Source organism: Myotis myotis, unplaced genomic scaffold (genome assembly GCF_014108235.1).
Source record: "Myotis myotis isolate mMyoMyo1 unplaced genomic scaffold, mMyoMyo1.p scaffold_m19_p_1, whole genome shotgun sequence".
Lineage (NCBI taxonomy): Eukaryota > Metazoa > Chordata > Mammalia > Chiroptera > Vespertilionidae > Myotis > Myotis myotis.
This window is the reverse complement of record NW_023416313.1, coordinates 199890012-199903940: the sequence shown is the minus strand read 5'-3', so window position 1 is coordinate 199903940 and position 13929 is coordinate 199890012. Positions and strand designations below refer to the sequence as shown.

Here is a 13929-nt window from a genome sequence, read left to right as displayed (position 1 = left end):
TGCGTAAATGAGTATAGTGAATGATGTGTAAACTATATCTCCATGCCCAGCCGGCGTGGCTCAGTGGTTGAGCCACCTGTGAAGCAGGAGGTCATGGTTTGATTCCTGGTCAAGGCACATGCCCCAGTTGTGAACTCAATCCCCAGTGTGGGGTGTGCAGGAGGTAACCAATCATTGATTCTCATCATTGATGTTTCTACCTCTCCCCCTCTCCCTACCTCTCTGAAATCAATAAAACTATATTTTTTATATATATATATACACACACATATATATACATACACACACACACACACACACACACACACACATATATATATACATATATATATATATACCCATAAAGTGGTTTTTATCTATTTTATTTATTTTACTCAACATTACGTTTGTGAGATTTGTTCATGCAGACACTTTTTGGGGGATCACTTGTTATGAATATACGCACATACACACTTTTTAAGAAAAATCTGAACCATTTTGAAAGTTGAAGACATTATTCAGTACACACCTCCTAAGAACCTTGTCTCCTATATACAATTATCATTACATCCCAGAAGTCTGACATTGGTATAATACTGTAACATGAATTTCCCCATAAATATATCCATTTCAGCTGTTGTTTGTTTTCATCCAGGACCCGTTTAAGGATCATGCACTGCATTTAACTGCCCTGTCTCTCTTCTTTTCTCCTTTAATCTAGAACAGTTCCCTGCAGCTTTTCTTTCATGACAATTTTTTTTTTTCTAGACTCCAGGCCAGCTGTCTCCTAGAATGTCCCACATTCTGGACTTGTCTAATTGTTTCTCTGGGATTATGTGCAGGCCAATTTTTTTTACTGGAACACAACATAGGTGATGTGTCCTCCTCAGTGCATTACAACTGGAGACGTATGGTCTATGGCTGGACAGCATTATTACTAGACTATTATTAGTTCTCAATTTCTTCATCTGTACTTGGAGATAAAATCTGTGCTACTCAATTCAAATAGAGTACACAATGTAAGGATGACAGAAGTGGCACTCATAAATCCTCTTTATTCTACTAACTGCTTAACAACCTTTAAAAATAGTGGTTAGACCATCAGCCCATGCACTGAAGGCTCGAAGGTTCGATTTCCAGTCAAGGGCACATACCTCAGTTGCGGGTTCGCTTCCTACCCCATCAGGGCACATGCAGGAGGCAATCAGTCAATGTGTCTCTCTCACATCAACAATTCTCTCTCTCTCTACCGCCCCCCTCCACTCTCTCTGAAAAGCAATGGAAAAAACATCCTTGTGTGAGGATTAAAAAAAAAAGCTGCTATGCCCACCTGCCGCCCCAACTAAACAAAATAAAAAGAAAACCACATACAGTACACAAAGGTTAAACTGAGCCTGGTCCTTGTCTGTAAATTCCAAATCAGAAGCATTTTATTTAAAGCAGTTTAGCCTGTTCTTTCATTCATTTAGCCTGTGAGTGACAACAGTGACTGATGAAGGGCTTGAATGAATAGAAACTGTTCCCGAGAGAGGGAATGAGCTACTGCAGAGGCCATGACAGCCTGGGAGAGAAGTCCATCCTAAGGGATCCACTTGGGGCCACTCCTCACCATTGGCCAGCCTCTCCCCAACCACACCCACCCAATCTGGAATGTGGCTAATGCACTCAACTGGAAAAAGTCAGAAAGAAAACACCTCCTGTTTTAGTTTGGTATAGTGCACTGGTTCCAAGTCCTTGCTGCACATTGGAACCCACTTAGGAACTTTGTAAGACACTAGTGCCAGATTCCCACTCCAAACCAAATAAATCAGAATGGCTGGGGCAGGGGCCCAGGTGTTGGTATGTTTTCAACTCCGAGCAGGAGTCTCTATGTGCAGCCAGGATTGGGAACCAGGTATATTGGGCAGTGACTTGTAAATATGAGCCTGCATCAAACCACCTGGAGGGAGTGTGGAACCCTGGCATTGAGCCTCAACCCCAGAGTTTCCAACAGTTGGTCTGGGGTGGGAACTGAAAATTTGCATTCCTAAAAGTTCCCAGATGACACTGATGCTGCTGGACCCACACTTTGAGAAACACTGATGTAAGAAAAAGGGCATGGTTTTGGCGTTGGACATATATGAGTTCAAATCTCAGCTCTGTCATCATCTAGAGCAGCGGTTGCCAACCGAGGTCCGTAGACCAGTGGTGGTCCTTGAGGTCCGAAAGGTTGGCAACCACTGGTTTAAGGAAACCTTTGCAGCAGCGGTCGCCAAACGGTGGTCTGTGGACCAGTGGTGGTCCACAAGGCCCGAAAGGCTGGCAACCGCTGATCTAGAGCAAGCATGTCAAATTCATGGCTGGCGGGCCGCAAGTTTGACATGCTTGTTCTAGGGATGACCTCGAGTAAATGACTTAACCTCTCTGAGCTTCAGTTTCCTTATCTGCAATGCTCCTGTGAAAAATTTTTGAAACAATTTATTGGGGTTACATTGGTTGATAAAATTATATAGGTTTAAGGTGTACAATTGTATAATATGTCATCTGTATATTGTACAGTGGGTTCATCCTATGAGGATTAAGATAACGTATGCAAAGCAACAAGCACAGTGTCAGGCACATCAGCAGATGACAGAGCCCTCCCCTTCCCTGGGCACATACAGGCCAGCAGGCAGACATGCCAGCCAAAGGCCAGTCCCACAGTGATGCCTGCCGCCCGTGCTCACCTGCTATGATGGAACGACTTCAGCTTTGGCTGCAGCAACACAAACAGCACCACGAGGAGGAGAATGAGTGCCACGGAGCTGGCGGTGGAAGCCACGATGGATAGTGTGGGGACCCCAAATGATGTCTTGGTGTCTTTCTCTACAGAAACAAGCCATCATCAGAAGAGATTTGTATCCAGACAAATACAACATGAGCCCCACAGCTGATCTTATCAAAGGCCCCCTACATGGTGCTGTGCAGAGACATATGTTGGCCAAGGACATTTTTAGGAGTAACAGTGCAAAACAGTTTATACACACAAGAAAAGGGATCCTCTCCCTATCCTGTTCCTGAATCTAATATTCCCTTCACTGTGGGCCTTGGAGGACCATCTGACACCTCAACTCACTCACCTAGAGATCTTACCTTTTTAACCACTTCTGTTACTGTCCCCAGTAGTCAGCTGGTAGACAGCAACCATTTAAATGAACACATCAGTCCACCATTTTAAGTCCCATCTATCTTTTTCCCTATGTGGCAGAAAAATTTTAAGAACTGGGCTATAATAACCTTCCCCTGTTCTAAGATCATGCAGTTTTAGTTGTTAACTCTCAGGCTGGTTCCCACCCTTCTCTGGGATGTGACGGCCTCAGAGCCCGAGTTGAAGCACAAAGATGGCTGTACACTTTCCTGCAGGCAGCTGGATTTTCCCGTCATGCATGACAGGAGGTGGGGGAGGTCTTCTGTCTAGCTGGACTATAGCTCCATAACAAAACAGTTCATTACCATTCCAAAATAATAATATAAAAGAGACACTATAGAAGGTGTTAGCATGGTGCTCATGTGTTAGCAGAACACGGTCAAAGGTCACCAGCACTTGGCTAGGCAAACAAAAGATCAGGAGCATCAAAGCGATCTTACACAGCAGAACAGATGCCTCAGCAAAGCTACTGAGCCCCTTGGTGGCTCAGATGAACCACAGTGGGACACACACGAGCAACCCCAAAGGGAGTCTGCAGGGCATCAAAGGGCTCATACTGCCCCAAGCACAGGATGCTCAGGAAGAAGTGGGCACCACTTCCCTTGAGTTAAAAGAAAACAGAACCCCTTTCTCATCTGCCAAACTGACCCTCGTTAAGATGGCAGCTAATCTCCATGGCTGGTTTCCATTCACCATTCTTACACGTCAGGTATTTGTAATCGCCCTTTAGCACGTAGCCTTCAGCACACAGGTACTCGATGACACTGCCTGAGTTCAAGGGGTCTCTGCAGGGCCGGGGGTGGCAAACGTAGCCACCATTCTCTGGCTCCGGGGGCAGGGAACACACTGCAAAGACAAAGAGAGAGTGAGAAATAGTGGTGAGGTTTTCCAGTGGGAGTCCTCTCAGTGACTCAGAGGATAGTTCCAAAGGCTCCAACAAGAAACACAGGAGTATAGAGCCACTGTCTTGGAGAGGCTGTTGGCCCAATGTGGAAATGCAGGTTGCCACTGAGAGAGTGAAGGGCGCTGGCAATGATTTTAGTTTGGCTGATTCCAACACTCCTCTCCCCACTGTTCCCACAAGTGAATGGTAGACTCTGACGAAGTCCTGAACTTACAGAGATCTAGCACATAATAAGGCTTTAATAACACCTGCTGAAACACACAATGAATCAGTGAAAGGTGGTAAAAAAAACTTCTTAACTTGCATGGGGGGAAATGTTAGCCTTATTTCCAGTATCAATACCATTGTATAATAAAAATGTGCCTTCTCGCCTGGCTGGTGTGGCTCAGTGGTTGAGCACTGAACTATGAACCAGGAGATCACAGTTCGATTCCCACTCAGGGCACATGCCCAGGTTGTGGGCTTGATCCTCAGGGTGGGGTGTGCAGGAGGCAGCTGATGAATGATTCTCTCTCATCATTGATGTTGCTATCTCTCTCCCTTACTCTCTGAAATCAATACAAATATATTAATTAAAAATATAGCCTTCTCAGTGGCAGAGGGGATTTCTAATGGATTTCCTGGGAGCACCTCCCACTTCCTGACTATAATAGGCATCACTTGTCTCCAGCCCATAGTAAATCTTACATTTTTTTTGTTGGGGTAAGACTGTCTAGTTTTAAAAGCACCTTCCACAATATAATATACAAATGATATATTATAGAATTCCATACTTAAGACCTATGTAATTTTTTTAAATTTATTTTTTATTATTATTATTTTTTATTTCTTAAAGTATTACAAAGAGTATTACACATGTCTCCTTCCCCCCCTCCCCCCTTGACATTCCCCCGGCCTCCCCCACCCCCCAGTGTCTTATGTCCATTGGTTACTCTCATATGCATGCATACAAGTCCTTTGGTTGATCTCCTCCCCGCCCCCTTCCCCCCAGGCTTCCCACAGTAGTTTGACAGTCTGCTCAATGCTGCTCTGCCTCTGTATCCATTTTTGTTCATCAGTCTATAATGGTCCTTATTATCCGTAAATGAGTGAGTTCATGTGGTATTTTTCTCAGCTTCCCAGGGGCCGTCCCAGCCTCACAGGGGCCGTCCCGGCCTCGCCGGGGCCATCTCAACCTCACTGGGGCCTATTCAACCTCACCAGGGCCGTTTCAACCTCACCGGGGCCGTTTCAACATCACCGGGGCCGTCTCGACCTAGACCTATGTAATTTTATTAACCAATGTAATCCCAATAAATTCAATAAATTATTTTAAAAAAAACAAAAGCACATTCACATCCTATCTTACTCGTTCTGACAACTCCATGAAGGATTCGTTCTGACATCCCCTTTGAAGATGAGGACAGCGAGGCCCACAAAAGTTAAATAACTTTTAGCCAAGTGTATGCAGATTAAATAGCAGACCTGGAAGCAGAGTCAAGTCTTCTGGTTCTAAAACCTGTGCTCTTTACACCAGCAGACACTACTTCTGCCCCATTAGCTGAGTGGGCCTTTAAGAAGTGTCAAGTGTATCATTCAAACACTGGGAACCCCAGTGTAGAGAAGTTGCAGTAATGATCAGTCAGAGGAGCTGGAAGGTGGGAGGTCTGAGCAGCCTGGAGGGGAGATTCCATGGCCTGCCCTTCTGACCCTGGACAGACACCAAGAACTGAAATCCCAGGAAGTGGATTAAGTGGTGTACTTAGCCAAAATAGGAGGGGCACAGTGTGGGCACTAAGGGATCATTGTTTGGAAGACTAAGCTGGGGGAGAAGACCCACTGGCCGAATGGCCAGGCACCCACAAACTTCAACTTTCCAAAGCCTTACTAATGTAAGAAAGATAAAAGTTTCCAAAGGACATTCAATTTTGCTAACACCCTGCCCCCTATTCTGAATACCACAAGGACATCAGTATTGAGAACAGGAACTGTGGGTTTCTTGTTTTGTTTTGTTTTTTTCACTTCCTCTAACAGACATAGAGTCTCTCTGTCTGTCCCAGATATGGCGCTCTCCCATTCAGAGGCCCACCCACTACTCTCTTACTCAGAGGTGCCCTTACAGCCTCTCACCAAATACCACTTCCCGTCAACCTACAAAATGCTCTTAAGCAAGCTGACTGTTGGTGAGGATAGAGGATGGCTCCCTGCTCTCTAGTTGCTTATCACTAAGATGGGGGAAAACTTCATTTTAAAAGAGCTGTTACTAAAACAAAGCTGGGATAGGTGCCACAGGGATCAGGAGGAGAAGTCTGAAACTATGAGATGAGTCCACTAGGAGATGGGTCCCCATGTCTCCTCGGTCCCCTCTAAGGACACACCTTCCCCAGACTGTTTCCAAGCCACCAGGATGCAGACAGACACCAAACACTCCTTCTGGTGCCTCTTTAAACTTCAGCCAAATAGTTCAAAGAGCTGGCCAGCTACATTTCCAAAGAAACTTCAGCAAACTGCTTCACCCTTTAACCCTTTTGTTCAGGCAACAAGCCTGCCACACAGATGTCTCCAGCTCTCCTCTGACTGTGTCTAATTGGTTCATTTTCTCAGCATAATTAATGCAGAGCATCCCTGAAGCAGGCAAGACCCCCACACAGGTCAAGTGTGTTGGGAAGGTGGTCTCCAGGGAAGAGCTGATTCTAAAGCCACTCCTGCTTTGCTGGGAATTTATGCTCTTAAAGCCCATATCTTCACAGGATCTTTGAGTGAGATCCTGAAGGTCATCTAGCACTCATTTTCATAAGTAAAAAAGTGAGGTCTACAAAGAAGTGACTTGCAATTCAATTTCATTTCAATTCAACTAATATTTATTGATTACTGTGTAGGGGTCATTGTGCTATGCTCTGAAACAGGATAAAAACATAAGGACTTCGCCCAGCCAGTGTAGTTCAATTGATTGAGTGTCATCCCATGCACCAAGAGGTCACCAGCTTCATTCCTGGTCAGGGTACATTCCCAGGTTGCAGGCTCGGTAGGGGGCATGCAGGAGGCATATAACCGATGTTTCTCTCTCAATGATGTTTCTATCTCTCTCCCTTCCTCTTTCTCTAAAAAAAAAATCAATAAAAATATTTTTTTTTAAAACCACATAAGCACTTCAGATACTTGTAAGTCAAATAGGGATATGACAAATAATTACATACATATATTTTGAAAGTCATTTTCTTTATAGCTCCCGAGTTTTGTGTCTTAAGGACACTTTCCTTACTCTGAGGTTATAAAAATATTATCCAGAACTTATAGATTGGATCTTTGTTATGCAAATAATACCTTTACAGGGGGGAAACACACAGTAAGAATATATACATAGTATAAAATTTAAAAACTAAGATGAGTGTAGAGTCAAAAGTTAGCTCTTCTCCTGTCTCCTAGTCACTCAGTTCCTCTCTCCAAAGGCACTGGATGAGTATCCTTCCAAAGATATTCTACACACAGATTTATTCCAAGACATATCAAAGAATGTGAATGGTGCCACAAGAGAGGGAGCTCAAAGCAGGAGAGATCACATCTTGTGTGGGAGAGATGAGAAAAGGCAGCATTTCAAATGGGGCTTTATTTTCTTGGGAAAGGAGGTGGTAGTTTGAAGCAAGTTCACTGATCTCGGAAAGTGTAGCTGTTAAGCCCAGCCAACATCAAGTAGCCCACATTAGCTGGGTTGGATAATAAAAAAATGGGACCCCCAAAAATGTGAAGAGCAATGAAACCATCTTGAAGAGGGCCTTGATGGCAACAGATGTCCACACTGTATTAAAAAGAAAAGGGGAGCCTCTGCAGGGTCTTGAGAAAGGCAGAGTTATAAGAGGAGCTGAATTTGATATAAGATGGACCAGAGGTAGAGACAGCCTTTACAGTAAGTCAACAGGATAGCTACCCTATTAGGGTAAAATAAATAGTACGAAAGTTCTTTTATGGTCATACAAAGAAAACAAGAGTATATGAAGTTCACCATCACAAAAAGGCTGTCCCAGGTCCAAGGAAGGAAATAAAGAGGACTCAAGAATTTTTTTTAAAGTATTTCAAGACAACAAGAACCTAAGGGGGGGAGGGGATGGCCCCCTTGCCAATTCAAAGAGCAGAGTGGGAGTCTTGGCAAAGGGCAGGTGTTGGAGCAGGCCCCCACAGTGATGCCTGGGATTAACAGGAAAGGGAAGATCAGGCATAGCAAATAAATCACTGAGTGGCTTCCTGAAGCTACTGTTTTGGGCAAGAAGCTGACTTAATCTGAGCATCAGGCTCACTCTCTGACAACCCTGGTCCGCAGAGGGAGTTTCAAGCTCTGTTGTTAACCTCAAGAAGACAATGAACTCATCTGATTTGGCAAAGCTGCATAATTTTGAAAAGAGAGTGAGAAAGCCAGAAGATAGAAATTTTACAGAAAAAAATAAAAATCAATTCTCCTTACTTAGCTTTCTTCTCTGCTTTACATTATCTCTCGCAATCACTTAGGCTTCCAGTGAGCACAGGAAGCAACGAGATAATGCTTCAAGGGGGCCTGGCAGTGTGCCTGACGCACAGCAGTCATTCAGTGACAGACCATCCAGCCACTGGTGAGGTGAGTGTGCAGACAGAAGAGAAGCAAAATGATCCGCAGATACTTCTACCTCAATGTCTCTGCAGCCTCAAACTCTCAACAGAGATCAATAAGAACAACCCTCAATCTGCTCTTCAACGTTTTTTGCATTTGTTGTTTTGGAGACCAGCTTTTTTAGGAGGAAGAGGCAAATTAAAAGAGAACAAACCTTCATAAGATTACATAAAAAGCAAATCAAGCCCTAGCTGGTTTGGCTCAGTGGATAGAGCATCAGCCTGTGGACTAAAAGGTCCCAGGTTCGATTCTGGTCAGGGGCACATGCCCGGGTTGAGGGCTCAATCCCTAGTAGGGGGCGTGCAGGAGGCAGCTGATCAATGATTCTCTCTCATCATTGATGCTTCTATCTCTCTCCCCCCCTCTCTTCCTCTCTGAAATCAATAAAAAAAATATATTTTTTAAAAAGTAAATCAAAACAAGCTGCAGGGAAGACTTGGGCGGGGTGTGTGTGTGGCGGGGGGGGAGGGGGCGTTTACAATGTTCCATTTAACAAACTGAACAAATACTTGAGTCCCTTCAAAACGAAGTGTGGGGAGTAGTCGTGTGCAGACCAGCTTGAGCAAAGAAGCAGACATTTAAATACCCAGTGCATTTTAAAAAGATCTCAGTAAAAGAGGTTTCAGGCTGATGACAGTTATCAAGAACACACGACACTCCTGAACATAGTGATGGAGGGTTTAAGAAATCGTGTCAGTGCTCACTCACAGGTTTGAAATAATGTAGTTTTAGACAAAATCAGTGTGGTAGAACTCCTGGGCACACAACAGTGTGCTGAATAAAAGTTTGGCTGGAGAAAGATTTCCTGGGAATTTAGGGAAGAACAGAGATTCTCCAAACCAAGCTACCAACATGGCCGTTGTAATCATCAGGGACACAGCTGAGGCAGTATCATAAATGTCCCTATTTGGTTGTAATTCCACAAAATGATTAAAGCAGACTTCTCCACATAAGATACCCTAGGAGGGCCACGAAACTGAATGTGACAGGACTATACCCTCAAAAAGTTTACAATCCAGGGAGGAAACAAATATGCACACAGCCAAGTCCAACGTAAATCAAAGAAGGAAACATTCAAAGATGTGCTTTTCTTTTCTTTTTTTTAAATCCTCACCCAAGGATATTTTTCCCAATGATTTCTAGGCGGTGGAAGGGAGGGAGAAGGGGGAGAGAGAGAAATATCGACACAAGAGAGTTACATTGATCGGTTGCCTCCTGCATGCACCTAGACCAGAAAATTGGGGATCGAAGCCCCAACTGAGGTATGTACCCTTGATCAGGAATCGAACCCACAACCCTTTGGACCACGGGGTGATGCTCCAACCACTTAGCTTTTTCTAACCAGAGACATCTTATTCGTCTGAGAACTGCCCACATCCAGAGGAAACAGGAAAAACAAAACCTCCCTAGCATATCAGGTCATGTGGTTTGGACTCCTGATCTTTCATATTAATGGCTCAGGCAGTTTAAACCCCCTGACCTTTTCCTCCTTAAGGATAACATCTAGGCCTCAGTTATAGTTCAGCTCCAGGCCCAGAAAAGCAGCAAAACCAGCCAAGTGACACAATGGCTGCCTCAGGAGGAGCCCCTGCCCCGGCACCGACCAATCAGCGGAGACCATGACCCTGAATGAGCACACCTGGAAAGCTGATGAATATTCTATTAAGACCCTATCTTGAGACCTCCCCTAAGATTTCAATCTCTGAGAGAGAAAAATATGCCTAGATCAAAGGACCCAGTGACACTCTCTCCCTCCAAGGAGCACACTGTGCCATTCCCCCACAGGCACATAACCCGCAACCTCTAAGGGACCCCATGACACTTGCAACTAGGGAGCAATGGGCAGCAGCAGCTTGTCCTGGGCTAATTCCCTGACTCTGTCTCCAAGGCCCCCCTTTCTCTGACTTCTCAGTGAGCCAAAGCAGCCCAGCCTAGGTTTTCCTGTTGCATCTTCTTCGCCCTTCATTGTTTCACTGTCCTAATAAGTATTTTTGCTGCCATCATGGACTCAATACCGTTTGTTTAGTGCTGTGTAGCCCTTCCCTTGGATATCCCCATCTCCCATAACCTTTTCCTTAAATAAATTCAAGTTTTCATTATTCACCATCTGAGATGGTTGTTTAGCCTCCCCGTGCACTGCCAACTTGAACCTTTCATTTATTATTAATCCTTACTGGAGGACATGCTTAGAGAGAAGAAGAGAGAAAGAGACAGAGAGGAACATCAATGTGAGAGAGAATCATTGATCGGTTGTCTTCCAGAAGCTTCACAATTGGGGATCAAACCAACAACCCAGGAATGTACCCTGATTGGAAATTGAACTGGCAACCCTTTGGTGTGCACGGAACAACACTCAACCAACTGAGCCACTCAGACCAGGCTAAAATGTATTTTAATAATATATTTTATTTAACTCAATATATATGAAAGATTATAGATTACATCTTAACATGCAATCAACATAAAAATTTATTAATGAGATAATTTATAGCTTTTTTCATAATAAGTCTTTACTTAAGGTAGACTAACCACATTTCAAGTTCTCAGTAGCCAATAGGGCTAGTGGCCACTGCATTGGACAGCACAAGTGCTCAGTGTGTGACAAGTCTGGGTCGGAGTCACAGGATGAGCCTGGGGATCTGGAAACAGTAGAAAGGGTTCAGAACCACACCACAGGACATGGAGTATTAGGATAAACAGCAGATGTGGAAAGATAATAGCAATGAGCACTGAGGGTTATTTTTAAAAGCACCACGTATGTGCTTGCTCTCAAAACCCTTTCTTGATATATGAAGGTCCAGTTTCTACTTCTAGTCCTAAATGGTTTGTTAGGAGCAGAGAGAGCCAGAGAAAAAAGCAAGGTGAAAACAGAAAAGAAAACAAAAAAGGTGTTTAAATGAGCACATTTGCCTGGGGTGGCGGGGGGGGGGAGGAGAGGATGGGACATAGACACAGAAGATAATCACTATAAACAGTGTATTAGCTGAAACTGGTTTGGCTCAGTGGATAGAGCATCAGCCTGCGGACTGAAAGGTCCCAGGTTCGATTCCAGTCAAGGGCATGTACCTGGGTTGCGGGCACATCCCCAGTAAGAGATGTGCAGGAGGCAGCTGATCGATGTTTCTAACTCTATCTCTCTCTCTTCCTCTCTGTAAAAAATCAATAAAATATATTTTAAAAAACAACAACAAAAACAGTGTATTAATGTGCCAGGCACTCTTTACAAATAAGGACAATGAGTCTTAGCTGAGTTGAGTAACTTGCCCCAAATCACATTTTTGTAAATGATAAATCATTTTGTAAATGATAAAGCTGGATTCAATAGGCACTCTGGCTCCTAAGCTGCAGGCTTGACCACTAAGCTAACGTGGGCTGACTGAGCAGGGCAGGACACCAGGTTCCATTCTGTGGTTCACTCTCTGGAGCTTTTGGAACATCTAGCTCCTGTGTGTGTGAGAAGGGAAAGTCATGTTATAGTGTGAAAAGGCTAGTTCAAATGGGAGGTGATCCTCCTTAAGAAAGCCTCCCAAGGAAGATGAGATTGGGCATTTCAGACAAATGCGAACGAGGGACAAGGGGGGGAGAATGAACACATATGATTACAGTCAATAGGTTTCTTCTGAGGCCTCTTTTAAATCTCGGTTATAACATGTTTATTGACCACTTATTATACGCCAAGCATTAGAGCACTTTACAAGTATAATGCATTTAAGCTTCTCAAAAATCCTGTAAGCCCTAGCTGGTTTGTCTCGATGGATAGAACATCGGCTTGCAGACTGAAGGGTCCCAGGTTCGATTCTAGTCAAGGTCACATGCCCAGGTTGCAGGCTCAATCCCCAGTAGGGGGTGTGCAGGAGGCAGCAGATCAGTGATTCTCTCTCATCATTGGTGTTTCTCTCTCTCTCCCTTCCTCTCTGAAATCAATCTATATATGTAAAAGGCTAATGTGCTAGGTGTCTGACTGTCTGACCGGTCGCTATGATGCGCACTGACCACCAGGGGGCAGAAGCTCAACACAGGAGCTGCTGTGATGCGCACTGGTATCGTGGACCTGGTGCTCACAAAGCAACACTGGGCTTCCCCCAAGTGGGACACAGGCCCTGCCACCACCCTGGAGTGACACCCCACCAAATCACAGCCGACACTGCCGAGACCCCATGGCACAAAATGCAGCCCATAAGCCAGCCCAAAAACGGTCACTGTGGATGCCGGATAATGACTTCACGTAGCAACGTTCAGTTTCCTCTCCCTAGCTACGACTAGCCTCCTTGTAGTTTCTTCAGCCCAGGAACACGACTTGCTTTATAGCCAGGTACAAACATTTTACACTTTAACCAAATGTCTATGAAGCGTTTTCCCCTGCCTCATCTCACTTGATTCTTACAGAAGTCCTGGAGTAGGTAGATAGAAGATTCAGTGGAATCCTATTTTCTTTTCTTTAGCCGGAAAACAGAGATTTAGAAAGCTTAGAAACTTGACCCAACTGAAAAGAAGAAATGGTGGACCTTGAAAATTACTTCAGGTTTTCTCACTGCACAGAATATAATCAAACACTGCTGTAGTTAAATATGTAGATCTCCCTGCATGATCTACAATAATAATCTGCTTTGTGTTGATATTTACTGCTGTGTTGCTGACAATTACCTGAAAGAGAAGTTGAGGTGCTTCACTGGACTGGAAAAAGTTTAGCTACATCACAAAGCAGGTCTAATTAAGCAAGTTTATTCTATATATATATAAAGGACTAAGTTGACTCGTGTATATGCCATACATATAAAGCTCTCGGTGGCACCAACCGCACGCGTGTTTTAATCTGTCACTGTCGATTGTGAATTTGGTTGACATTTCTATTATAGAGAAAAGGTGAATAGCGATATTAAAATAATTCTTCTAATTAATTTCCTTTCAATGTGAATGAATCTGTGCACCGGGCCACTAGTAAATATATTTATCCTGTAAAAAGCATATTACAACAGCCCTGGCCAGTATGTCTCAACGAGATGGATCATTGTCCTGTGCACCAGAGGCTAACAGGTTCGATTCCTAGTTAGGGCATGTATGGGGGTGGGTGAGATTGATCAATGTCTCTCTCACTCTGCCTTCCTCCCTCTCTTACACACACACACACACACACACTCTATAACATTAGATCAGTGGTTCTCAACCTCCCTTTAGTACAGTTCCTCATGTTGTGGTGACCCCGAACCATAAAATTATTTTCATTGCTACTTCATAATTGTAATTTTGCTACTGTTATGAATC

At 44.1% G+C, this 13929-nt stretch overlaps 1 protein-coding gene across 5 annotated transcripts in view; it reads right to left on the bottom strand.

The window, feature by feature from the left end:
- Positions 1–13929, bottom strand: part of SUSD6 (sushi domain containing 6) — a 103324-nt gene that overhangs the window by 6714 nt on the left and 82681 nt on the right. For all 5 annotated transcript variants that reach the window (XM_036311188.1, XM_036311219.1, XM_036311211.1 and 2 more), the window contains exons 3-4: positions 3794–3991; positions 2685–2823 (exon numbers count right to left, since the gene is read on the bottom strand). In XM_036311188.1, the coding sequence (XP_036167081.1) occupies positions 2685–2823; positions 3794–3991 (337 nt within the window). The remainder of the gene's footprint in view (positions 1–2684; positions 2824–3793; positions 3992–13929) is intronic.